The sequence below is a fragment of the Thamnophis sirtalis genome, unplaced genomic scaffold, assembly GCF_051295495.1.
Source record: "Thamnophis sirtalis isolate CommonGarterSnake01/CBP01778 unplaced genomic scaffold, rThaSir2_p1.2 scaffold_5, whole genome shotgun sequence".
Classification (NCBI taxonomy): Eukaryota; Metazoa; Chordata; class Lepidosauria; order Squamata; family Natricidae; genus Thamnophis; species Thamnophis sirtalis.
The window spans coordinates 129,045,064-129,071,716 of NW_028261385.1; the positions used below are offsets into that span (position 1 = coordinate 129,045,064).

General features: G+C 37.9%; 2 protein-coding genes across 2 annotated transcripts in view; both read left to right on the top strand.

Moving 5' to 3' along the window:
• The first annotated feature begins 4,258 nt into the window (after window positions 1-4,258).
• Window positions 4,259-18,536, top strand: TMX4 (thioredoxin related transmembrane protein 4). Its single transcript, XM_087716874.1, has 8 exons — window positions 4,259-4,507; window positions 7,764-7,879; window positions 9,687-9,732; window positions 11,230-11,358; window positions 11,983-12,028; window positions 13,817-13,918; window positions 15,021-15,078; window positions 16,482-18,536. The coding sequence occupies exons 1-8, from the start codon at window positions 4,290-4,292 to the stop codon at window positions 16,742-16,744; spliced, it is 978 nt and encodes a 325-aa protein (XP_087573000.1). The 5' UTR covers window positions 4,259-4,289; the 3' UTR covers window positions 16,745-18,536.
• Window positions 18,537-19,878: 1,342 nt separating this feature from the next.
• HAO1 (hydroxyacid oxidase 1) overlaps window positions 19,879-26,653 on the top strand; it is a 48,199-nt gene continuing 41,424 nt past the window's right edge. The window contains exon 1 of the mRNA XM_087716873.1: window positions 19,879-21,640. Within this exon, the coding sequence (XP_087572999.1) occupies window positions 21,504-21,640 (137 nt within the window). The 5' untranslated portion in view covers window positions 19,879-21,503. The remainder of the gene's footprint in view (window positions 21,641-26,653) is intronic.

A 26,653-nucleotide genomic window follows, 5' to 3' on the forward strand; every position in this document is an offset into this window, starting at 1 on the left:
GGAATTTGAAATTTGACCTGAACTTTGACTTCCACAAAGCATACACTTCACTCCTGTTAGTTATGAGTCTATCTTTGCATGCTTTACTTGATAAAAAACGCAGCAGTGTTTCATTACTACCTTCTCCTGGATGAGATATGGATTCACGCCATTGGGGTGGGTTGATCAACTGGAGAATTAACCTCTTTTAGCCTCCGTACAATCTTAAACCAACACTTGTCACTGATTAAACAACAGTCTAGATTCCTAGTCTAACCCACAGCTGTTTTTCCCCCTTAGGGTCTCCTGTTCAAGCATTGACCCAAATTTGAATTTAAAGCCAACTGGATTGCAACCTTTATTTTTCTGTCCTTTCTAGATGTAGTATTGGGCTAACATGCAAGCAGAACACTAAGTAAATGCTGAAATCATTCAACAGAACTGTGACTCTATGGGGAATGTCTGCAGGGTATAAAAACATTTTTCTTTGGTTAGAAAATATTCCATAATTGCTTCTTGGACGCTCTGACTGTATATTTTATGTCTGGCTTCAAAGCACAAAAGTTCACCCACTACCTTTCTTCTTAATGTTACTAGTTTCAACAGAACCCTAGATGAAGTCTGGAACACATTTGCAATTGATGTAACACCCAGTCCAGCAGTGATTATCAATACAAAATTCAATGCATATGTACTCAAAGGCTCCCTTTTCTTTCAAGGATTTGCAAATCCCGTAGGCTTTTTACCCCTGCTGTGCTTTGGAGATATATATATATATATATATTGTCCAACATGCTAGACCCAAATGGAGTGGGCTAGATGAACCTATGCTAAGAAAGGCCAGCTCTTGTTAGTACTTGCATACACAAATCCCAAGGAAAACTGATAGATCAGAAAAAAACAAACATAAATCTTGAAAGAAGGGGGTGGAAAATCAAGGAAAAGGATATGTGGACATATCTATGAAAACATCAGGCTTCAGTTTAGGCCAATCTGGTTAAAAGAATACAGGTCAACCTCCCCCCCACCCCACAAAACGACTGTGTTTTCAAAGATATGTGACAAATAGAAATCCAATGTGCTTTCTATCAACTGAATTTCTATCTGATGGACTGTTGTAAGGGTCCTAAGAAGATTCTCTAATTGAAACCCAGTCTCAATACCAAACGAACTTGGGACAGATTCATGGACCACGCAGAATTGAAACATGGGTTGCTTTTTTTGTCTAATGTGGTACTTAAATCCAGCCAGAAGCACAGAGGCGCTCCCAGGTTGAAAGGATTAGCCAGTGACATCACCGTTACCCAGGGGATGCTCAGTTGGGGGTTCCTTTCATGCCCCCAGCATGAAAGCCAGAGCAAAGGATGGGAGCTCACCCGCCTTACAGCAGCACTCAAGATGTCAAATGCGGGCTTGCTTAACCTCCAACCCTGTGTCCTAAGTACACAAGCCACCACTCCTCTCCAGCCATTGTGGCTTGTAAACTATGGTTTATAATTCAGAATATGCAATCACAGAAAACTGATTCTTTCAGCAAACCAAGACAGAGCGAGCCATGGGTTAACATACTATGTGAATGCAAAGTTGGAATTAACCTTGCAGTTCTGGGTTACTCTGGATATATGTGGGGCTCATTCCTATTAAAAGGTTCGTAAGGGAAGGCTGCAGTTTTACTGAGCAAACTTCTACTTTACTAGCATGAATCCGGGTAAGAAGCACGTAACCGCATCTTCATCTCTGATACTTGTAGGGGGTGAACTTTTTCAAACTCAGTAAACTTCATGTGTGAGCAGACATGCTGATTATGTTGATTACTGCTAGGGTTACCAGATAGCTAAGGAGGATACAGAAATTGAAAAGAAGGCCAAATGAAGGCAGAGGGGGAGGAAGACACACTAGCTCTTTCTTGGCTCCTACAACAAAAATTACAATGAAAAGCTGCAAAAAAAAAGAAAAAAGTACTAAGCTCCACATGTATAAAATTAATTTTTCCAGCATCAGAAAGACTGGTTTTTAATCACAATATTTTTTTCCAACATATCTTTATTTTCAAGAGCATATGCTTATGATAATACAGAATTGTCTACATCAGTGGTGGGTTTCAACAATTTTTGGAAACTACTCTGTGGGTGTGGCCTCCTTTGTGGGAGTGGCTTGCCGGCCATGTGACTGGTGGGAGTGGCTTGCCAGCCATGTTTTCTTTCTTTCTCTCTCTCTCTCTCTCTCCTTCCTTTTGTCTCTATGTCCCTTTTTTCTTTCATCTCTCACTCTTTTTCTTTCTTTTTTCTTTATTTATTTCTTCCTTTTTTTCTCTTTCTCTCTCTGTGTCAGTCAGTCAGTCAGTCAGTCAGTGTGTGTGCGTGTGTGTTTGTGTGAGTGATGGGTTTTAAAATTTTTTGGAACCTCTTCTGTAGGTGTGGCCTGCTTTCCGGGTCCACTGGTGGAACCTCTTCTAACCAGTTCGATAGATTTGACGAACCGGTTCTACCGAATAGGTGCGAACTGGTAGGAACCCACCTCTGGTCTACATATTCTCCCAATTTTACTATAGAAATGAGGAGTCAGTGATCTACAGATTACAGGAATCATAGATTTGAAGGAGTGAATCAACATTCATTGCTGGGATCAAGAAATAAATATATAGTCCTCACTGAATGACTGCAATTGGGACCAGCAACTGTTGCTACACAATGAAGTTGTGAAGTGAAATATCACATGGCTGCGTGCTTGAATTTGTTAGTTAAAAGCCAGCCTTGAATCTTGCAAATGATAATCATGTGACTGTGGGACACTGCGACCATTTTAAATGCACACTGGTTGCCAAGCATCTGCAGCACGATTGTGTGACCACAGGGATATTGCAAGGGTGGTTAAGTGCAAGCACCAGTCTCCTTTTCCAGTGCCATCATAACTTGAAACGGTCACTGAATGAGTGGTCTGTAAGCAAGGACTATCCTGTAATATAAATTTAGGCAGTCAAGTCTGTCGACAGACAAGGAAAAGAAAGAATCACACAATTTACAAGGTCATGATACTTGAGGGTTTGAATGACTACTGTTGTGAAAACAATCCACATTTTTAAAGAAAACCATTAAAAAAGGCCGACAATATTTTATTTTAAGATTATGCCTGCTAGACAGAAGACAAAAAAGAGGACACACCACTCTTTTTGTGGTCGTATAATAAATCAAAATAATGGCTCTTTTTTTCATACTCAGTACATTCTAGCTTCTTCTCATTAGTCATCTCTAATATTTTGATTTCCATAAAGTGTAATTATGCTTTGTTTTGCGGGAGGTTCTCTAAAAAACCCCCACTGCTCTTTGAATTTGGTGGCTCACTGCAGGGCTACAAATGCTGTGGTTTAATATATGACTCAGTTCAGAGTGTGAACCCAAACGCCATGATTAAGCAACCCATGACTTAGCAAGATATCCAACTAAGGTCTCTCATTATAACGCATCAAAATGGTCATGTGCCTATCCCAAAGGTGCTTTTTCTGGAGGCAACTGGATTTTCTTGTTTTTTTTTCTTTTGAAGACGTTTCACTTCTCATCCAAGAAGCTTCTTCAGCTCTGACAGGATCATGGGAGAATGGAAGGATTTATATTCCTTGCAGACAGCTGGTAATCTGCATCCTTTAAGAGGGTGGTTGAAGCACTTGGAGGTTTATCTGTGTCCTGAGTAGTGCTTCTGGTTCCTGTAGTCTCAATTTTTCCTCTGGAAAAATGTTGTGTGCCTACGTTTCATCTCTTGACAGTCTCGATCCTATGAAACTGCAGAAGGATTCATTTCCAGGAATCCCAGCAGATCTTCCCACTCATCTTTTCCCATTTCACTCCCAGCATTCACCCAGGTACTACTTAATCAATTCAGTTACATACATTTAACTACGGGATTGGGCCCAGAAGCAAATCAATCCGATTTTAATCCAGGGTTTGCATCATGTTAACAGTCATAATTATGTCTTGCTTTATATTATTTAAAAAAAAACCACACATTTCAATGTTTTTTTTAAAAAAATGTTGGTCCTGAGAATGGTGTTTTGTATTTTAAAGTATGCATAGTACTAACATGCAGCCAGAACCAAAGGTGATCACACCGCCCTCCCAAAACCCGCGTATTGCGCTGAGACGGGATTGTCTTGCAATACGTTCCCGATGCTCATTCCCAGCGCGCTTCTTCTACCCCGCACATGGTGGAAAGCCGTCGCATCGAACCGGAAGCAAAGGTGCCCTTCGGGCCGCCCCGTCACTCTCGGTTCCTTAGCTCGGCTTGGCGGCGGCGGTTTAATTTCCTAGTTGCTCAAGATGGCGGCGGCCGTCTTTCCAAGGCGCTGCTGCAGCCGCTGGAGAAAAGAGAGGATAACTCCGCTGCTGGTGATGCTCTGGGGAGCTGCCGGCCTGGCGTTCCTCCTTACGGTTGCGGCTTCCCTGGAGCCGGAGCCGGAGGCGGTGGGGAGCCACGTGGTGGAGCTGAGCGGGTCCAACTGGAGCCTCCTGCTGCAGGGCCAGTGGATGGTGGAATTGTGAGTAAGCCAAGGCGCGCGCAAACTTGGAAAGGCAATGCAGGCAGAAGAGCCCTGCCAGCCTTCTCTCTCTCTCCCTTAGGGCGCCAGTGGGAGGGTGTACTACAGCCACCATCATCCCCAGCCAGTTTCTCTAACACGTTGTAAGGCAAGGCAGTGTAAGAGGGCGTCGGCTGCAAGTGCGGATAGTTTGACTTGGCACTTATTTGGGGGCATTTCGGTCCATAAACGTGGGGACCGTTTCCCTGCGCTTAAGACAGATGCAGTTCATAAACCTAGTTCGTCCGTCTGTCTTCATTTTGGAGAGTTGGCTTTTTATTAATGCAAGTAAATAATTAAGGTGATATGGGTTTTAGCTTTTATGATTTAGCTCTTTTCTGATGGGCTTTAATTAAATCCAATTTTCCCCAATCCAGTGCCTGCTCAATATATTATTATAAATTCATACTCAATAAGTCAGGTTAAAGAATTCCCCTTTTCTGGCCATACTGTTTGGTCCTTCAGTTATAGTTTACTGAAAAAACTGTAATAGTTATACTACATTGCAAGGTATTATTTGGTATTTGATGCTAAATAACACCTGCTGCAACCTGCTAAACCTTGCTAATGAATTGCTACATATATGTAAAGTGTTGTGCCCAAACAAGCAATATTATGCCATAATGTAATGGCCTAGTTATTAAAATGCTTGAAGGCAATGGCTGAATTTTCACAACAAACTGAACTCACAAACCAATTTAGTGATTGTCTAGTACTATAGTGCATGAATGTATGAAAAACATGCAATTCAGGATAAGGGATTGGCTCTGGAGTCCATAAATAGCTGTTAGTGACTTCTGATAAGGATGAGCAAATTTTGCACATGAAGTAGGTTAGACATGCTGTTGTGGCAGTCCACAAATTGGATTAAGTGTAATTTTGAAACAGCAAAATATAGTATTCTAGTACTTCTGTTGCTTTTTTGTAACTGCTTTTCTGTGGGTTTCTTGAAAAGTGGCAGTATGCATGAAACATTTCCTTTTTAATCATTAAAGCAGACATGTTTTGCAAGGCTGCTTCAAAGGGCAAGTGCATACATAGCTATCTACAGGCATGTACATGATTCCACTTCCTTGGGAAATAAAGAATGGCTGCCCATGCATGAACACGAGAAGACAGCCAAGGGCATTTTCCATATTAGACCCATGAATGTGGACAAGACATAGTTTCTTTTACAAGTTGGAAAACAATTGCTTCCTACATTTGAAAAATGTACAGAGCAATTGTCAGCCTTTTTAAATATTTGGTATAGTTATTTGTATTCACAAATGCTTTGTCAGATGTGCGTTATAAAATAATAGCTCATATTTTAGATCTATAATGGAAAAGACAGCCTTATCAAACAATCAAATTCTGCTCAGTGTAACTCACCAGTGACCCATTGCCAAGCAAATGAAGAAACCAAGAGATACTTTGGTTCACAATTTGAATACCATGGTTATAAAGCAAAAGAGAAAATACTATTGAAAGAGGAAGCATGTTCACCTCAGCTTAGCCCTCTCTTTTGGACATGGAAGGAGCCGAGTGATTAGGGTGCAGTACTGCAGGCCACTTCAGAGGACTGTTATCTGCAGTTCATCGGTGGTTCTAATCTCACCGGCTCAAGGTTGACTCAGCCTTCCATCCTTCCGAGGTGGATGAAATGAGGACCCGACTGTGGGGGCGATATGCTGACTCTGTAAACCGCTTAGAGACGGCTGAAAGCCCTATGAAGCGGTATATAAGTCTAACTGCTATTGCTATTGCTATGGATGAAATCCTAAGTTGTCCCGCAATGACGTTTGGTTATGTCTAGTTTTTTCCCCCCCTTAACACAAACACAAAGACTACTGCAGGGTTTCATTGACTTGGTTCAGGGTATCATATGGATGAGGAATAGATCTGTGAAGTGAAATATAGAACTAATGAATGCACTACAATATATCATGAATAGGTGATCTTTTGATGACTGCTGGCCTTAACACTTTTTGTGTAACTGCAACATGTTCAAGTGAGTTGGGGATTTGAAGATACTGCTAAAATATTGTAAAACTAGCTGTCAGAATTACATTACATACTTTATAATTTAGGAAGCCCTATGTGTTTTGGTAGAAAACTAGCAGTTAAACATCTCCAGAAGGGGTTTGCAAAATGTTCTGTCACAGGATGTTCTCTGAAATGTAGAATACACTAAATGGCTTGTTTTGGGACTGGAACATTGCATGATGCCCTTGTTTGATAGTATAAACTCCTTGCATAAGAAACACTGCATTGATTGTGAAGATGCTTTTCTTTCCTTCAGATATATTTTTTTGCAGAATAACTCTAAGTTTGCATCTTCTGCAGCATATTTTTTCCCCTTTGGTTGGGTCCTTCTTGGCCAGAATAATTTTTTTATGAAGTAATATATTAAAAATGTTTGCTGCCTAGAAAGTTTATCTTTATTCCTGAAAATTTACATTATGGAAGGTGACTGCAGCCGATTGACTGGTGTTAGATACTGATTTTTTTTGTAAGAATTTTAAGAGTATTTGTTATACTAATTATTTGGATGTTACGAGCTTCAAACATCCTATTAGAATTCAAAGCAGCACTACTGTTCTTGTTAGAGGTTCCAAGAAGCAAACTCAATAGGGGAAGCCAGATTCATTTAATAGCCGTGATGAGCTTAGCAATGAAAATTTCAGTCCCAATAGTGGTTGTAAGTCAGAAACTTCCTTTATATAATTTGGCCTATCGTAGAGGTTGGACAAAATTTACATTAGTTTTACATCAGCCACTGCTGTGTCAATGATCTGTGCAATTGAATCAATTTTGGCATGTCTATTGGATGAATTTGGAGAATAGAATGATTGTGGAAATGTACTATTGGCGTTCTCATTGCTTTTTGGTGCAGTATTATGGTAGAAAAAGATCAAATCCAGGCTGCATTTCAGAATTCTTGCAATAAAAAACATTAGGAGTTGAAAATATCTTGTAAATTCGGAACTATTGTTTCAACTTTCTCTGAACTTGAAAGTGTTTCAAGATAATAAAGGGTATGTTTTGTGCTCATGTTTCTTAGAAAAGTTATGGTACAGTAAGAACAGCCTGTTTGGAATTCAATGCAAGATACTGAATGATTTTGTCCTTTTTTTTGTTAACTGTTGTCAAAAACCTATAGATTTTAATAAATTGGAAACCACTAAGCAGATAATGAAGGAAACCCATGCTTATATCGTACTGTCACTTTCCTTAGCTATGCTCCTTGGTGTCCTGTCTGTCAGCAAATGGAATTGGCATGGGAAGCTTTTGCAAGAAATAGCAAGGAACTCGAACTCAGTGTGGGCAAGGTTGATGTCACTCAAGAACCAGGTAAGTAATGAATAATCACTAAAAACAAAAATCAGTGTAAGTAATTTAATTGCTTTTTTTTAAAGAATGGAAACAGGATATTAAGTCTTAATGTTATTACCCAAATTTAGATTAGTTTTTCAGAAACTCTGATAGACATCTGATATGATCCCAGATCAGTGATCAGCACCCATGCTCACTGGGGATAATCAGCTTTGTAGACATATAGTCCAGTGAATCTAGACCAGGGTTTCTCAACCTTGGCGACTTTAAGTCCTGTGGACTTCATGTGGACTTTATGCTGGCTAGGGAATTCTGGGAGTTGAAGTCCACAGGACTTAAAGTCGCCAAGGTTGAGAAACACTGATCTAGACGATGATATAGTGGCTAAAGCTGCTTTGGAAATTAGCACTATTGTGTAAGATAGTCCTCGACTCACCATTATCAGCTCAATCATTATGGTTGCAAATCATGATGCCATTAAGTGATGCATCCACATTGCCTCACTTAACGATCCTTACCCTTCCTCTCTCATTAAACAGAACATGGGATACTTCAGATGAGTGAGGCCTAGTGCAGGCCCAGGCCTTCCTGGATCAGGCATCCCAAGGTCTCCTCCATTCCTTCAGGCACCTTATTTTCTGGTTAACAGAGAGTAGGGGTTTGGGTCATTAAGTGGGGGTTAACCTTGGGTTCCCATAGGCCTTTGGTCTGCTTCTCACCCAACCTTTTGTCGATATGCAGAGCTCGAGCTCATGTTGGGAAAGGAGGGCTCTGCCCCTTAGCATTCCTAGGCTGTGTGGCTCCATCTCGGAAGCAAATGCCATTTTTGGAATGGCCTCAATGATTTAAAAAAAAAATATCTAAACATGTATTTATAACGTCTTTTGTAATAAATAGAAAAAGTTCATCCAGTGAAGTCCATAAAAACTTGCTGTTCCAGAGGTTTGTAATGTAAAGAATTATTAAAATCAATTCCAAGTTGATTAAGAAACAAGGAATGGTTGAATTTTGAGTCCTTAAAGACTATATTACAACTATGAGTGTAGTTGTAATCCGTCGACTTATAGTCACTCAGTTCATAAGCAGACCTCAAAAATATTGGTTCCTGCCATCTACTCAGAGGAACATTGTATAGAGTCCATGTGGACTGTCGAGAGCTCTCCTTTCTTTAGAGTGATTTTTTACCAGTTTGGATCCCACATCCAGCCAAGGATTTTGGCTGTAATGTCCTGTTACTTCAGGAACATCTTCAGTTAGCTATGGCCTTCTTATGGCCTTGGAACCTTTTTAAAAATATGAACCCTATTGTAGGGTTTATGCTAATTTATGCATTACCTGTCTCAAAACAATTTTTGAGAGATAGGAATTGCTGGTAAAAATAGTTTTTATTTGACATGACTTAAGTCAGAAAATACATTCTTTTTCTAAGATACTTTTGGACTGTCTGTGAACTAATAGCTTCTGTGCTTGGCAAAACTTTTCTCATGGATATTTTAGAATCGTTCTGGAATATTTTTGAAATGTGCTAAGAGAAATTCTTTTTTGTTAGTACTTGGAATTCCCCTTTCTTACCCTTGTTTTCTTTCAGTGTCTGACCTCTTTAACTATAATTCACATTTTTACCCGTAGAGGTTAAGGGGATCAAAAGGAGACCAAATGAGTTATTGTTATTTATGTGAAGCTATGGGAATATAGATTGCCAACTCCCACAAAATGTGCAGAATATGAAAATGAGCTCTTAATTGTAAAGTGTTTGTCAGATGATGATTATGTGTAAGAAGCAAGATAATAAGTGCTATTTAAAGCAAGTATCTATTCTCCGCAGGTGTAAGTGGCCGTTTCTTAGTCACTACTCTTCCCACTATTTACCAGTAAGTATATATTTTAATTACTCTGAAAATAGTTGCTATTTACAATTTTATATGTGGCAGAGTAAGGTATCGGATTTTTGGAGTATAAGACGCACCTTTTTCCCTCAAAAAAGAGGCTGGAAATCTGGGTGTGTCTTATACACTGAATACAGCATTTTTGGCCTCCCAAAACCCCACCCTCTTTGCAAAAAAGGCCATGCATAGCCTTTAGGAGGCTTTCAGAGTGTTCCTGGGGGCTGGGGAGGGCAAAAATGAGCAAAAAACTGGCCGTTGTTTGCTCAATTTCCCCCTCCCCAGCCCCCAGGAGCACTCTATAAGCCTCTTAAAGGCTGTTCATGCCCCCCCCTTTTTTTGAAAAAAAGGCCCCTTTTCATGAAAAATGGGCCATTTTGGGGAGGTCTGCAGAGTGCAAAACCTTTTTTTTTTTAAATTGCCTCTTCTTGGTGTGTCTTAAACTCCGGTGAGTCTTATACTCCCAAAAATATGGTTTTTTTAAAAAAAGTCTTATTGCAAAGAGCTCCAGTCTTTTTAGTTTGATGAGTGGAGTGTTGGGAACGTGTAAGATTTTGGGGGGAAATAGTTGAATAGAATAGTTCTTATGGCAGATCTAAGCAATTACAAAATATATTGACTGCTGGCCATTTAATACCCAACTGCATTCTAGGAAGTGAAGATGATGCTAGAGAATAATGCTTTGGAGTATGCTAGCTTCCCATTTTTTTAAAAAGTTCAGATACTTTTATTTGCAATTTAAAAAGTCAAATGGACAGAGGCCATAGGAGATGAGGAAGTTTTCTATAGATGGCATTTTGGACACATGATGTTTATGGAAAAATAGGTAGGATTAGCCCCAGTAGAAAGCAAGATGTTTCAGAAGAACGTTATGATCTAAACAAGGGAGCTTCCTGCTGCCCTTCTTAACATGGATAATAGGAGCCTGCTGTGACTGGAAAATAAGGTAGTAATGTGAGGCACTAGCAATTTGTCATAAACAAACCACAATGGAATTCACTGTGCGTTGCTTCAATGTCTCTCCCTGAAATGAGATCCAATGGGTTTTATTAACCAGAATACTTTGATTAATTATAAAAAGTGGCAAGGTAGTAAATTAAGGTTGTTCCTGGGTTTATATACTCCAATATCCTTTGGAAAATACAAGTTAGATTTTTGGCCCAGAGGAAACATGCTATATGATAGCTACCCCAAACAAGTAATTAAGTGATTGAGTTGTAATAAGAATAAAAGGAACTTCTTTTCATTTTTCCCTGACTACATCTCCTTATTCCTTTCTTCTCTTGCTTATTTTCATCTCCCTTTCCCCCCCTGCTTTCCAATTCCCCAAGTGGAATAATCCTCTTAAGGATGTGGAGAAAAATAGTACAAAAAGAATCTGCTTCTCTGTAAATCTTGTTAATTTGTATGATTGCCACTCTTCGACACTGGAGAGTAACAAGGTTTTAGATTCAATGGCGTAACTATACTTTAATCTGTTTTCAGTGCAAAGGATGGAGTTTTTCGCAGATATCGTGGCTCGAAGACACTGGAGGATCTAGAGAGTTATATCCTGGAGAGGAAATGGGAAAGTATAGAACCTGTGGCAGGATGGAAGTCTCCCTCATCTCTAATGTAATTATAATGCACTATCGTGTCCCAGACTGGAATTTCATCCTAGGTTAAATGCAACCTTAGCTGAAAATAGCAATTCCCAGTCGAATATTGTTTACACTTTTTAACTTTCAGGGTGACTTATTGTGGTAATTTATGTTTCATTCTGCTCTACCATCTACTGGTAGAGATTGTCCAGTGCTTTCAGGATTATAGGAAGGTATTTATTTTGCATTTAATTTTGAGCTGTAGATCCATGTTTTTAGGGAATAAAAATCATAGTATGTGCTAATTGGTTGTGGTGATGACATATGGAATATATGTATTTAGATTATTCCTGTAGAGTACAGCTTAGTGAAGATTGCTATGATATCTTGTGTGACGTTTATTCATTATGATAAAGATCTTGTATAAATGTAGATGAAACAGTATGATAAAATCTGATAATTTGGTTTTACTAATACATTCTGTAACTATTGTAAAGGTTGGTTAGAGAAAGACTACCACTTTCCTTTTATTTTCATAGTTTAATTATTGTGTCTTTCTTGATCATGAGAAATAATCAAAGTCCCAGAAAAAAATGGGATCACACTTTTTCAATCTTTAATTATTTTTAGTGATCACGTTTATATTGATTTTTATTAGGATGTGTGGAATGGCAGGACTTTTCCATTTATCTGGATGGATCAGAGTAAGTAAGCAATATGTGTCTTAAGTAATGCAGAAAAACTTTACACTTGATCTATGGTTTTAAAAGTGTTCCCCAATGATCATACAGCTTTATACAGTATGGAAAGAATATAGTTCAATATTAATGCTGATCAAATCTATCCATGGAAAAAGTTTCTACTTCTAAAACTTTGGTTCAAATTGTGACAAATAATTGAAATTTTGTAAATTTTATGATGGCATGCAAGATTTCAACATGGTTGCATATCAACACTCCGTAATCTGCCATATGGGTAAAAGCTCTAACAGATTTATAAACTCTTCAAAACAGTGTTTTAAATTAAATATAAAATCCATAAATTTCCATTTAGAAAGTGCTAAATGGCAATAGCACTTAGACTTGTATGCTGCTTCACAGTGCTTTACAGCTTCTCTTAAGAGGTTTACAGAGTCAGCATATTGTCCCCAACAATCTGGGCCCCTCATTTTACTGACCTTGGAAGGATGGAAGGCTGAGTCAACCTTGAGCCTGTGAGAATCGAACTGCTGAACTTCTGGCAGCAGTTATTAGGATTATTAGGAGTCTAAAATAGTGGCCCCTAACCTTTTGGGCACCAGGGACCAGATCCATAGAGAAAAGTTTTTCCGCTTGGAGGGGGCATCATTTTGCACGCTGCCTGCATCCTACTGATTGGGCTTTGCTTGTTTGCGTGGCCCTGTTGCTGGCATGCTGCGGATGGATGCCAATCCACAGTTTAGGGATTGGGGGCCCGTGGTCTAAAACCAGGGGTGGGTTTCAACCGGTTCGTGGTGGTCCCCGCGAACCGGTTGGTTGGCGAACCCGGAAGTAAGTAACTTCCGGGAACGGCGAAGGGCCCACCCGCACGCCCGCGTTCCTTACCCGGTTTTGACGAGTTCTGCGCTTCCATGCATGCGCAGGATGCATACAGTGCCTGCGCGATCCTCCAGGAGCAGCTGGAGCATCGCACAGACGCTAGTACGCGTGCGCTGCGCGCGTGCACGAGGACGCCGCCGCCCCGTTCCAACCGAACCGGTTGGAACGGGGCGAGAAACCCACCCCTGTCTAAAACATACAGAAGAAAATACACAGTTGCTGTTTACCTGTATATTTAGACAATGCTATCACTTGTATTCAGAAATAAAAGTTCTAATATTAATGCTACTTATAAGCCTGGGAAACCAACAGTTGGAAAGTTAATCAGAACAACAAACAAGCACAGCAAGACTCCCAGTTTCTCTGGGTAGGTTCCCAATATCCACTGGCTTTATGTATGCGCAGCTCCTGTGTTTCCCTGTCGGTACCTAAGCTTTAAAATCAGAATAATCTCATTCTGTATTGATGAGTGTGAAGTGTGTCTTGTGAGAACTTAGAGTAGACATAAAAATGCTTTGTTCAATAAATTGAATTGCTTCCGTCAACAATTGTTGGTAACTTAAAACCCGCAGGGAGTGCCTCATCTGAAAATTAATGTTAAAAAAATTGAAAAACATAGTAATCTAGTAAAAAAACAAACTCAAATGCTGAGCATAGGTACATATTCCAGCTGGCACTACCTACTATCCGCAAAAGACACAGCCAATGATAGTTTTTATAAAGGATGTTGATTTTGTAAATGATTTATGTGAAATTGATTCAAACCTCTCAAAGTCAAAACAAAACTGTATTCTTCTGTAATTACATTTTCAGAATGCATGAAGATTTGAAGATATATTGTACAAATGTCATTCCAAACGATAACTGATAGATAATGGAACACCAATTTCAATTCAAATTATGTTTCTCTTGCAGCAAATCCACAACTATTTTACTGGGACTCTTGGGATTCATATTTGGGTTTCCTACGCCATCTTCATATTAGCCACCCTTCTGATAGGTCTTATCTTGGCTTTGGTAAGAAAACAGTTTTATATTCTTAAACCAAGATGTAGAAAAATGGGAATAACAAAATGTATTGATAACAAGCACAGCAAATGGTATCATCTGAAGAGTTCACTATAGATCAAGAAAACATTGGTATTCCTACTGTATTGGGGAATTGTGGAAAAAAATGGTAGATCAAATCTTTCTATTATGTTAGAGAAAATAGTAATTAAGAACCTGTATTTTTTCCGGTTCTCTTGATCCCAAGAGAATGTAGAGAATTATCTCTCAAACTCTTGGTCTATATTTTCTTGAGTTTTACTTTTTATCAACTAAGTGATCCTGGTCTATGAATGATAAAACTCAAGAGAAATTAGTATTTAATATGTTAATAAATTTTGAAAAGAAATGTTACTGTCAAAGATGTAATGTTTAATCTTTAATTTTAATTTTATGATAAATTTTGGCTCATTAAACTTGGAATGCAGCAAAGAGGATAATCCTATCTTTATCTTCCTGATATCAAGGAATAGATTTATTATACATTATTTAATCTATTTTTGAAATGTCATGTTCCAAAAGTGAAAAGATGGCGCAGCATGTTTCGGTGGTTTTAAATATAAGCAGACATTGAGGCTTAGATTAACCTATATTGACATCAAGTATGTTTTTGGATTAGTTTTAGCTTTTAAGTTTGTTTTATTTTGATCGGTACGGTATATGTAGCTTCTTTTGTATTACATAATCACTGGTGTATTTTGTTGCTGTAGTTACACACCATCAATTAAAACACAAAACACAAATATCACTTGAGAAATTATAGTCTAGATAGAACTTCTATATAGTTAGATCAATAGATCAGGATCTCATTAAGGATTCTGAAAAGTCCTGGTTTATCTGATTTAAAAATTGCTGTATGAATAGTTGTAAAAAAAAAGCATTTAGAGAGGGCTTTGATCTATGGTTTTATTTAGCACAGCTCATGACTTTCATTGGCAGAAAAATATGGATATTTTGCATTGAAGTGCAACATAATTACAAACCACTCAGATATAATAGTCTTGAGATATTTGACCAGATTTGAAATTCCCTAGATTAGTTTTACAGTTCTTTTTTTCTTTTTTTCTTTCAGATATTTGTTTTGCTTATAGACTGCATGTGTCCTGCTAAGTTCAAAGAAGAAAGTTTTGGTATGTATGCATAATGCTAGTGCTTATTGTGTTTGTATATAGTTTTCCAGAAAGAACTCGACAGCAAACAAAATACAAATATAGTGCACTGAAAGAATCCCTTTAAAACAAACAATAAATTATGCTGAGGTCCTGATAAAATTTGCATGCATCTACTAACCACACAGTGCCAGGTCCATCAACATCTTGACCACGGTGTCCTGGGGGTAAAGTCAAGTCTTCACTGTTTTCCTGCAGTCCAACAGGGCCAGGGCCATCTATGTCTCCAATACAAGGCTATTCCATGGGAGGGGCACCATGCCAGAGAAGACAAGCTTCCACGTTCCCACCAGGCAACACTGTTTTACTGAGAGGACCTGGAGCATACTCCCCTTGTCAGTTTAGTAGGAGGGTGGAAACCATTAGGAATAGGCTGTACCACAATTAATCTGGTACCATGCAACATAGGGCTTTAAGGTGACAACCAGTACCTTGAATTGCACCCGGAAGCTTACTAGGAGCCAAGGGCCAAGGCAGTTCATGCAGCAGTAGTATTGCATGGGCACCTGCAGCTTACCAACAAGAGCAGCCCCATACAGAGCACTTTGCAATAGTCCAATGACATCTACATGGAAGTAGGACACATTTTCAAATGGTATGGAAATATGCCACTGTGAATAATAACCTGTTTTTAATATTTCCTTAATTTCAACTCTGATAAATAACCTTACCACATGCTTAATCATAATGAAATTGTTTTGGCCTGACGTACGTGTGTGTGTGTGTGTGTGTGTGTATGTGTATGTGTAGATATAATATTGAGGGCTTGCTGGTACAAATTAATTCCAAAATGTACAGTTGAAGACAAAAATCTAGAAGACCGAAGGCAGCTTAAGACAGTAATAAGGTTTTACTGTTAGATATGCTTGAACTGATAACTGTTTATAGCTCTCCGAGGTCTTTGGATCCAGTTACCTAAGGCACTTCCTACAGGCTTCAGAGCTGTGATGTGTATTTCAGGGGAGAGCATTGTATATATTTGTGTGCATCTGAACTAGACTGTGTTGTTTCTCCATGTCATATAATATATATGAGGGTACATGCATATGTATGGATGTATGGTATTTATCTTTTCTCATGTTTATATTTATATTAGACGTGACCCTTTGAGAGATGTAAACAATTAAATCTCATTTTAATTTATGCCAATTAGTGTACATTCAGAGTGACAAAATTATTCTGTTCTATTCTGTTCTATTCTATTCTATTCTATTTAATCTGTAAGTAGTTCAACACAGAGGTAAAGATGTTTGGGGAAATGAATCACAAGGGCTAGATCTGAAAGCTGGCACTTTGTAGCTTAACAAAATATTCCATTTGTACAAAAAATACTAGCTCTTGTTTCCTCAATTCTTTTACTTCAGATTCCGTAGATCCTGATGAGAAGAAGATAGAAGAAGATCAACAGCAAACATTGGAACTTTCAGCAGGGAATGAAATTCCAGAAAAGGGTTTGTCTATTGGAGAAAATGAAGAAGAGGGAGAAGATGAGTCTCAGCCCAATTCCTCAGATGATTCAGCCGTTGAAGGATGTGAGGGAGAAAATGATTTAGAGCCTTTTGAATCTGACAAGTTAGAGGAGACCTCCTTAAGACAACGTAAAAATCAGATGGAGCCTGAACTATAGTGAAAGTACTTGAGTGTATACTTTTAAGTGGACCAAAGATGATTGGGACCTTCGTTTTGCAGCTGAAGCCAAATATTTGACTTATAAGACATTGCAGCTAAATATAGGCTGACTGCCAGAAAGCTTCTGTTTTTATTTTTAAGGTCAATATTTTGAATGTAAAATACGACTAACGTTGAAATCAGAGACATGACAATCAAACAACCACATTGAGTTCAGGGATAGGTAAGAGGTTTTATTGCATCATCCATACAGTGGTGGGTTCCAGATCCCATTCCCACCAATACGGTTGGAACGGGTCTGGCGTTGCCCACATGGACACATGCATGGCGCGCACATGCTTCGTAGCTGCCAGGAACGTTTCCACAAGCCTCCACAACACTCCAGTTGCTCGGCGGAGGGTACACAGGTGCTGTATGTGCCATGTGCATGCGTGGAAGCACCAAAGGCTTTAAAGGACAGGTAAGGAGCTCGGGTGGGCCTTCCGGAGCACCGTATGGGTACCCAGTGCTCCGGTATGCCTGTACCGGGGCGTACTGTCTGCAACCCACCACTGCAGCCATATCATAAACTCGATGAAGTGGCCATTCTGTACAACTGCAAATTGTCTTTCAGAATTAAGTATATAAAAAAAAAGTTTTGAGGGCTTGCTGGTACAAGTTAATTCCAAAATGTACAGTTGAAGACAAAAATCTAGAAGACCGAAGGCAGCTTAAGACAGTAATAAGGTTTTACTGTTTGATATGCTTAAACTGATAACTGTTTATACCTCTCCGAGGTCTTTGGATCCAGTTACCTAAGGCACTTCCTACAGGCTTCAGAGCTGTGATGTGTATTTCAGGGGAGAGCATTGTATAACAAAAATTATGTTTACAATATAGTTTACCAGCTGCCAGGTTTTACTTTCAGCATGCTTTCTTGAAAGCCAGGAAGAGATTTTTAAATACGGATGTGGCTTTCTTACAGCAATCAGTTTCATATCCATTGTCCCAATATTATAATCTGTCAAGTCAATATCTCAGTATCTGATTTGTTGGCCATTTTTAGGTTCCTTTGTATTTATTCAATACTGCTTTGATATAACATTGATACTTTTATGTATTCCAATTCAACCCCCAATGCAGGAGAAGCCTGAAAAAATATCATTGCAAATTTCTTAATGCAAACAGAATGTCTGGATGCATACATTGATTTTTAGTTTGTCCTCAATAATCAAGGTACTTATTCCGTTCCATAGTTGTCAAAGTTCTGTATAGAGTAGATCTATGAAGTAATCATATAAGTATCAGTATTCCCTTGTAAGGTTATGCAAGTGTTGAATGAGTTATGATAATGAATTAAGTTTATCAAAGAAGCAATTCAGAACAGTATTATTTCCCTTTGTATTTATATAGAGACAATTATTTTCAGTGGTATCCAGCGAATTAAAATAAATGTCAGGATCTATTCAACTTTCAGGTGGAGAGATTTTTAAGCCTAAGAAATGATAGGCTCAGATGAAAGTAGTAAAAATAAAGCACTATATTTGCTTTATGTACATGCTGTCACAATATTTGTCAGTTGCATTCTCTGTTGATTAGAACTATTTTCAAATTTTTGTTAACCTTTTATTGCACTAAAATGGGTCTTAACAGCTATACAACTTGCTTATTAAAATACCTTTTTAAACAAGTTTTAGTAAAACTATCCATTGCACTTTGTTAATGTTACAGAATATAGAGCAAATAGATTTAAGTGTTGGGGGTGGGGGAAGCATTTAATGTCAAATAAATGTTTAAATGTACATACTTAACCTGTACAACTGTATACTTATTTTTTTAAAAACCATGTTGGAGAATCTTAACATAGCACAGTTAAAGAAACTAAAAGATAAGTTGTTTGTCAGTTATTTGATTTGAGTCTTAAACATCTGAACCTTAGTAATATGACCAAGCATATTTTTTTGATAACGTGAAAGATTCAGGTTGAGTAGCTGTTTGAGAAGCTGGTCCATGAGGATTCTATCCTAAACGTGTGTCCATGGAACTAAAACCACTGTTTACTTTTAAGTAAAAAGGATCCCGTGTTAAATGGTCTGGGCTCAGTATGACAGTACTCGGTATATTTTTCACAGTCGTAGATTGTAGATTGTAGAAGTTTATTTATATGCCGCCCTTTTCCCTGGGGGGACTCAGGGCGGCTCACAACCCAAAAGGGGGGCGGGAAGACAAACTTGTAACATATAAGACAATACATAATTAAAACACAACATTCATACCATTCGGGCGGGTTACAGTCTTAGCCCCAGGCCTGACGGGATAGCCAGATTCTGAGGGCTGTGCGGAAGGTCTGGAGGGTGGTGAGGGTACGAATCTCCACGGGGAGATCGTTCCATAGGGTCGGAGCTGCCACCGAGAAGGCTCTCCTCCGCGTGGTTGCCAGTCGGCATTGACCGGTAGATGGAACTCGGAGGAGGCCTAATCGATGAGATCTAATAGGTCGCGTGGAGGTAATTGGCAGTAGTCTTCCTTGTTTGTCTTCCAATTTTTTTACAAGATAAAATATTAGAACTTAGTTCATAAGATTTCCGTTCAATTCATTCTTGCTTAGAGAGTTGATGTCTACGTGGATATATAAACCACTGCTTTAAGTTGGCTTATAATAAAGATGACTGCAAAGCATTCCAAAGGAATTATTAAATTAGGGTGTTTTTTTTTAACACAGACAAAAGTGAAATGATTTTGAAACTGTCGTCACTATGACCTCTATTCATAAGTTTGAATGTATAGGTGCTTTTAAAAGCAGCAAGTAGACTAAGCTAATTCATTTGAAGATTCTTAAGAGTTAATATTTGGCAAGTAAACTTTGCCCAGAGGTTGCTGTTTTGCATCAAATTTTTAAAAGCAACATTACCATTTGTGTTTCTGATTGTTACTTTAAATGAAAACATGCTCAGTTTTTAGTTTAGTTTGACATGATTTCTATGTAAAACATTTATATTAAAATGCTGCTTCATTATTCACTATAAATTTTATTTATTATATATTTCTGTGTTCGCTTAATGTTTGTTTATTTAAGGTGTTTAGAGTTTATATCACATTCACTCCTCATCTTCCTCTCCTGGTACTCTATCTCAACTGTTGCTTCCATTTCCAGAAATCCTCTGAAAGTCAGAGGGCTTTCTGGGCATTGAACTGAGACCTTTGTCGTCATATACCAGAGCCTCAGGATTAACCCCGAATTTCCTTTGGAACCAAATAGGGTCCATTCAGCCCTCATGGTTGACTGATTTAATAGGATCACCCAACCTGGTCTTGATTATACATGCCAAGTCAGCCCTCTTATACACACAAAGCCATGAACAAGAGAGGCTTAATTTTTGATCAACCTGGCATTTAATAGTAGTATTTGGAAGCCAAGGTCTGGTAACCAGGCATAAGGAAATAGCCTTGGAATCAACTGGAGATGTTGAAATATCTTCCCCAAGACCAGCCAGCCCTGCCCTATCTCCTGTCCAAGATTCTGTTGTGTGCTCCTTTCCCAAAAGGCCAAATCTCCCTGACCTGTACCATCCATCCCATTGATAAAGGCCTCCATCCAGTCCTAAACTAGCAATCTTTCTCCTTCTCCGGTTAACTAGTTCCTGTGAATTGCTTCTGATCTAGCATGCAACAATCTGCCAGTCAGCTGCATTCCCATCACACATCCACACCACACTCCCAAATCCCTTCCCCCACTCATAGGGTTTTTTTGAGGGGCCAAATAGGCACTCACCACTGGCTGGACCAACCCAGAAAGTCCATATAAAAGCCAGAGGAAATCTAGGTGATCTCATCAGCTAGCTCCAAATACTGATTGAAAGTCCTTTCACTTCTCATTCCAAGTCCTTCAGTGCTGTGCAGAAGAACCCTTGGGCACACAGTGCTGAAAGGCGGCACAAGTGGATACATTTATCTCATCTGCAATTGCTGCCATCTGTAAAAGACAAAATGGCCTCTGCCCAGAATGATAGGCTGTATGGCGTGTAGAGGACAAACTCCAGCTCTCCTACTAGGCCAATTTTGCTCTTTGGCACTCACCCATAGCAACCAGAAGTTCCGAATCTCTGAATTCAAGCTTTTCTGGGTTGCCACCATTGCTGTCCAGCTGATTGACAGTATCTCCAATTCTAATCTGCAGCACCTCTAGATCATCTGATTGAATACATTAGCTTGTATTGAATGCATTGAATACATAAGGGGAAGTAGATGGATACAGAAAGGTAAAAGCTTATGTAATGATGTGTCTTATGTTTTTACATTGGAGTACACACTAGAAGAAATTTTAGTGGTAGTTCAACTATAGAGCCATTGTGTGTACATTAATTTATATAGTAAAGAATCTGGATGATAATTTCCTTTGTTACTGTTCCCCCCCCCACCCTTTAAAAATGAAGTTCTAGTTAAATCATACATAAATTACATGAGGAAAGAGATGGCATGAGTTTGCAGTGGGCTGTTGTAATTTGTCTTTCTAATTGTAGACAGTGGACTATGCCACCATGGAATATTTACTATATACTATAGATATATTACTTTGTTCCGTATTTCCTTCTCTGATACACAGTGGAGACATCTTAATTTAGTGAATGTCAAAGTCCAAAAGAATAGTCAGGAAATGTCAATTTATTATTTGGGTTACTTAAAAAAAGGTTTTCTGAACTTTGCTTTAGTTTAATGAGTAACCAGTTGAAAACTACCAGAACTAAATGATTTAAAGACAAAACAAAGTTATCGACATCATGTCTGAAAGACCAATTTGTATTGCTGATTTTGAAGAATATGCTAAGAAAATTCTTCAAAAGTCTGTGTACGATTACTATAAGTCTGGGGCTGATGATCAACAAACATTAGCTGAAAATGTAGCTGCATTTTCAAGGTAATTAACAATTCAAATACTGTATTTAATAGCTTGTAATTTAATTAAAGTAGACTTGAAAAACAGTACATTATTTGAAGTGCATTCATGATTGGAATTGGTTATACTAAAAATAAATTGGTCATGTACAATTTGAATGAGCATTCATTTGCTTCTTCTAACTCTGGATATCGGGGGATACCGTGAAACAAAATTCAGATTTCATATGAAATATTATAGTTTTGCAAGTCATTACCCTGGAATTGGATGAGCAAAAAATTGTGTTGTGCTTAAAAAGCAGTCCTGTGGCTAATATATTGCCGATCTATCTACCGACATAACTTAATTCCTGTTCAAATGCTTGTCTAGTAAATACATTTGGCAAATATATATTTGGCACTATGAAAGTCAGATAATCATAAATCTCTGATAACTATCCAATGTTTAAATCAAATGTTCAATTACTATTTTAGGAAAAATATCTAAGATTTGTGCTTGTAGAGGATTTGAAAGTGGATTTTTTTTCAATGGGTGTGGGAACTGAGAAATTAGAAAATTTTTCTTGTGCTATTGGTAAAACAGGTAAGGGTAATGGAAATTATTGGTAAATCAAAGACGACTAAGGATAATTGGAAGATGAATAAAGTCGTGCAATATATAAATTATCCTGAGTTAGTGGGAAATGTTTTACTCATTGTAATGCCTAATTTAGCCAAATGGAGTCTCCAAAGATGTCTATTCTGATTGATGGTAACAATTCCTGTCAACAATTGTTAGTGATCCATCAGAAAATTCAGTTCCTATCTCAGTTCACTATTCAGAAAATTACTGGTAGTTAAGTAGTTCTTTGCAAATCCTTAGATAAAGACACAGAATTCCATCTTATTATTTATTTTCATTCTCATTTCAGTGATTAGGTTGAAACTGGGAGAGTTACAGTGCTCATATAATCTTGACTGATGATACCCTCTTCAAACATTGTCCAAAATACCTATCAGCTGTACTGGGATGGCATTTCTTGACTATTTAATTGAAAGTCCTAAAAAGGAATAAGTGGGCCAAAATAATAGCACCTACCTTATATTTCATAAACTAGTATGAATGAGATATGTGAGAGATCACAAATAAAATAGGTTATTGGCATAATTAATGCATGTTGCTTCTGCGTCCGTTTTATATCCCTTTCACACAGAAAGATCAATATGCTTAATAGAAAATGATGCTGAGCATAGATTATGTAATTAAACCGTTTCATAACAATTTTGTCTTGAATGAAATAAACTGAATACAGAATATGAGAACTTTCCTTTATTCTGTGTTGAAGCTGTGCATATCAATCATTAGTTTTGCTTCTTGAAAAATCTTTAAAAGGTCAAAGACAAAAGTTGCAGTTTGTCTGTAACTAGGCAAAAACATTTTTTTTTTCCAGTTGAATCTTTTTTATGGTAACTTTATTGCATTTTAAGCATTAAAGATAAAAACTGATACTAATAAGATGAGAAAGAAAAAATAATGAAGCCAAAAGTGTAGAAAAAAGGGAAAGAAAGAAATGAGTTCTGTTTTTCTTTTACAGCAATTATAAATTTGAAATGACCTTTATGGTTGCAACATAGCTTTTATTTTTCTATCTATTATTTTTTCAGATCATCAAACTCATATAGAATAATTCTATTTTTTCCTGTTTCATGCCAAAAGTCCAAAAGGATTTCCAATCACGATTAATCAGTATCTTTTTATCTAATCAAGGCTTCCAATTTAGCCATCCCAGCAAGTTCATCATTTTCATCATTACTTTTCTATTGTGGACAATGTTAAATCCTTTCACTGTTGTATATGTAAAAGTCTTGCTTCTGTTTTCATTTATAACAATAAGTTCCACAAGTTTACAACTTTTTTGTTAATCTCAAAAGAAACATGGCTTCAGCTGTCAATTAATGTTTAAACTTTTCTGAGTTAATGTACATATTTGAGTGTATTTTTTATTTTTTTATGTCACTAAGCATAATAAAAAAAAATCCTCTCTTGTTCAACACACATTTGAATTGCCTTTATCATTTTTTTCAAAATGGAATAACCTTGATGAATGAGGTAGACCAGTGAAGCAATATTTGTTGAAGCAAAATTTTAGGGAGAAATGATCTCATGCTTTAAATTCAAGAACTGTACACTAGACTGGCAAATCAAATCCTAGAAAAAAATAAGGACCAAACCACTTTTGTGTTGTTCCTGAAGAAGTGAAATATACAATGGATTCACCCTCCTAGATTGGATTTTAGCTAATGAAGGGTTGAGTAATGGAAATTTTAGGACAAAGTAACCCCATTATTTTGAAGTTCAGGATTCTATATGAAAATAAATTAGGATAATTCTACATGTACATTCGATTTCAAAACAGCCAACTTGAACTAGAGAAATGTTAGGCAGCGTCTCAGAAGAAATCTTTGGGTCAGAGAGGGCTGAAGGGGATTGGAGATTTGTGAAAAATAAGATCCTAGAAGTCGAATCGCAATCTGTACCAGAGGGAAAGAAACAACACTATATACCCCTGGAGCTTTTGACTAAAAGTTAAAAGAAAAATATATAGGAAATGGAAGATGAGTGTAATAACTAAGGAGGTTTGTTCCACAAGAGAAGACAAGAAGGATGTCAGACCTGCAAGCCATCTTTTTTGGGGTTTCAGGCCTGCCACATTTTCTACTGTGGGAAAATGGGAGGGGGGATTATACGGAGTTGGGTGATGTGTAGCCATAATAGCATTCTTCTTAGGAAGTTAAGGTCACTTTTGTGTCTGCACTTGGCCGGATATGGATGGGAGGAATCTGTCTTCATGGCAGTGAAGGATTGGACCATGTGATGGACTTGTGGGTGTTGGGGCAGGGTCTTGAACTTTCAACTGGGTGGGAAAATCTGGAACCTTTTGGATTTGGGTTTTCTTAGATGTGCCAACATGACATCTCTAATAAATTGGAACTTTGAGGAAACTTAAGCCTCTGAGTTTTATTTCGTTGGGTGTTTTTTGGAACTCTGACATAAGAATAGGCAGAAAGTAAGCAAATTTCAATTGGACATGGAGAATAATCTAAACAATAAGCTGTTCCACAAAGGAGCAAAAATATCTTGGCAAGTGTTGGTCTCATTTTATTGGCAAAAGTGGACAGCCTTTTTAAGAAAAGATTGGACAGCCATTTGTCTGGAATAGTACAGAGTCTCCTGCTTGAACAGTGGGTTAGACTACAAGTCCCTTCCAACTCTTGTTATTTTGTTCTATTATTTAAACAGAAGCTGAATTTCCTTCTGATGGTGATTAGATTTCTGAACTGGGCACAATGAGTCAGATTAAATTATCTCCAAGTCCTTAAACTTTCCATTCTGTAATTCTGGTTCCAGGAAGTTATCAGGAATTGAGTTTGAGGGAGATTTCATCTTTACTTTTTAAAAGATAACTGATCAAAAAGAAGAAAAGGATAATGAACACTTTCCCATCCTAGTTGAGAGAAGGAGTAGAAACCAAGAAGGCTCTTTTATATACAAATATCATACAACTTAAATTTAGTCACCGAGAGACAAAATTTCTTAATGATTTCCATATACAAAGACTTTACTGTGATGGGCAGATTTTTGGAGACATCAACAGGTTATGATCTTGAATTTTGGAATGATGGCTCATTCCACTGTTGATAGTATATTTTATATTTTTCCATTCAAGTTCAAGAAAAAAAAATAGAGAAGTTGCAGCTGGGAGCATATTTATAGAGATAAAACTGACATATTTTATCTATCAGTTCAGACAGAAAGATTAAAAGGATTATTATATCTGTGCTTTTTACAACCAAGTAAAGTCTACCATTCTAAAAAAGTGTTAATAGGAAGGGAGGAAGTATTAGAATAAAATAAATGAACCCTTTAATAATGCAAGGGAAAGCTTGTGTAGGTTTTGAAAATAAGTGTCTTAGCCAATCTGCAATAAACCTCTTCTTAGAACTGCATATTATCTCTAACAACAAAATAAAAAACATGGGAGTTTAATGTGAGTATTTTTAAAAGCTTACATATCGTGTTTTGAAATCTCTTAAACAAGTGAGTTTATTAGGCTCTTTTAAAGTCCAAAGTAGTTTGGGGGAACTAAAAGAAGATGTCATCTATTTTTGATAGGTTCCAAATTTCTTTCAGCCAGCTCACTTATTAGAAAATTGATTTTTTTAACAAAGTCATGGTGCTGATGGCATTTTGACTTATAAGGAAATCAATTTAAAATATCTTATTTCAGCATGTTAAATTGGGATTGAGAGAAAATGATCAGATTGCAGATAATGAATTCTGATAGATTGTATCTTTGATTTTCTAAAGGTCTTCAGAAAATAAGATGCTCTTTACTGACAAAAAGGAAAGCCAAAAACAGATTGTTTAACGAAGTTAATCATATTAAGCATGGTTTTTTTTTCTGGAGCTGAGTGCTACTGAGATTTGTTAAATGGTTGTGGTGATGATGGGTGCCGAACACATATGATAAGGAATTATTGGGTTAAAATGATATGTTTTTCTGTTAATGATTGGTAAAGAAAGTTATTAGTGATGGCTAATAGTGCTAGAGCAGGGATTTCAAACTCTATTTCATTGAGGGCTGCATCAGGGTTGTGTTTCACCTTGGAGAGCTGAGTGGGTGTGGCCCAGGTAGGTGTGGCCCAGGTGGGTGTGGCCAGCTTGACATCCTGCAGCCCACATGTGGCTCTCCCAAGCTCCATTTTCACTGACAGAAGGCTGCAGGAGGCAGTCTCAGCCAAAAATGGAGCTTGGGAGGGCTGTCCGCAGCCCTCCGGGGTTCCATTTTCACTGGCAGAGGCACTACAGGCCAATCCTTTGCCGTTTCAAAGAGTGGCCCCGCAGGCCAAATCTAAGCACCCTGTAGGCTGGATCTGACCCTTGAGTTTGACACCCCTTTGCTAGAGGTAAATTTGTTACATTTTGCAATATATTGTGGTTTCAATACTTCTGTCTATACGTGGGTTCAAGTTCATGATGACTCCTGTTGACCTC

Excerpts from the sequence above, each read along its gene's own strand:
- TMX4 (XM_087716874.1), top strand. The coding sequence starts at position 4,290 with ATGGCGGCGGCCGTCTTTCCAAGGCGCTGCTGCAGCCGCTGGAGAAAA. Across the intron at positions 9,733-11,229 it reads ACTCTTCCCACTATTTACCA|TGCAAAGGATGGAGTTTTTC; the intron begins GTAAGTATATAT and ends ATCTGTTTTCAG. Across the intron at positions 12,029-13,816 it reads ATTTATCTGGATGGATCAGA|CAAATCCACAACTATTTTAC; the intron begins GTAAGTAAGCAA and ends TTTCTCTTGCAG.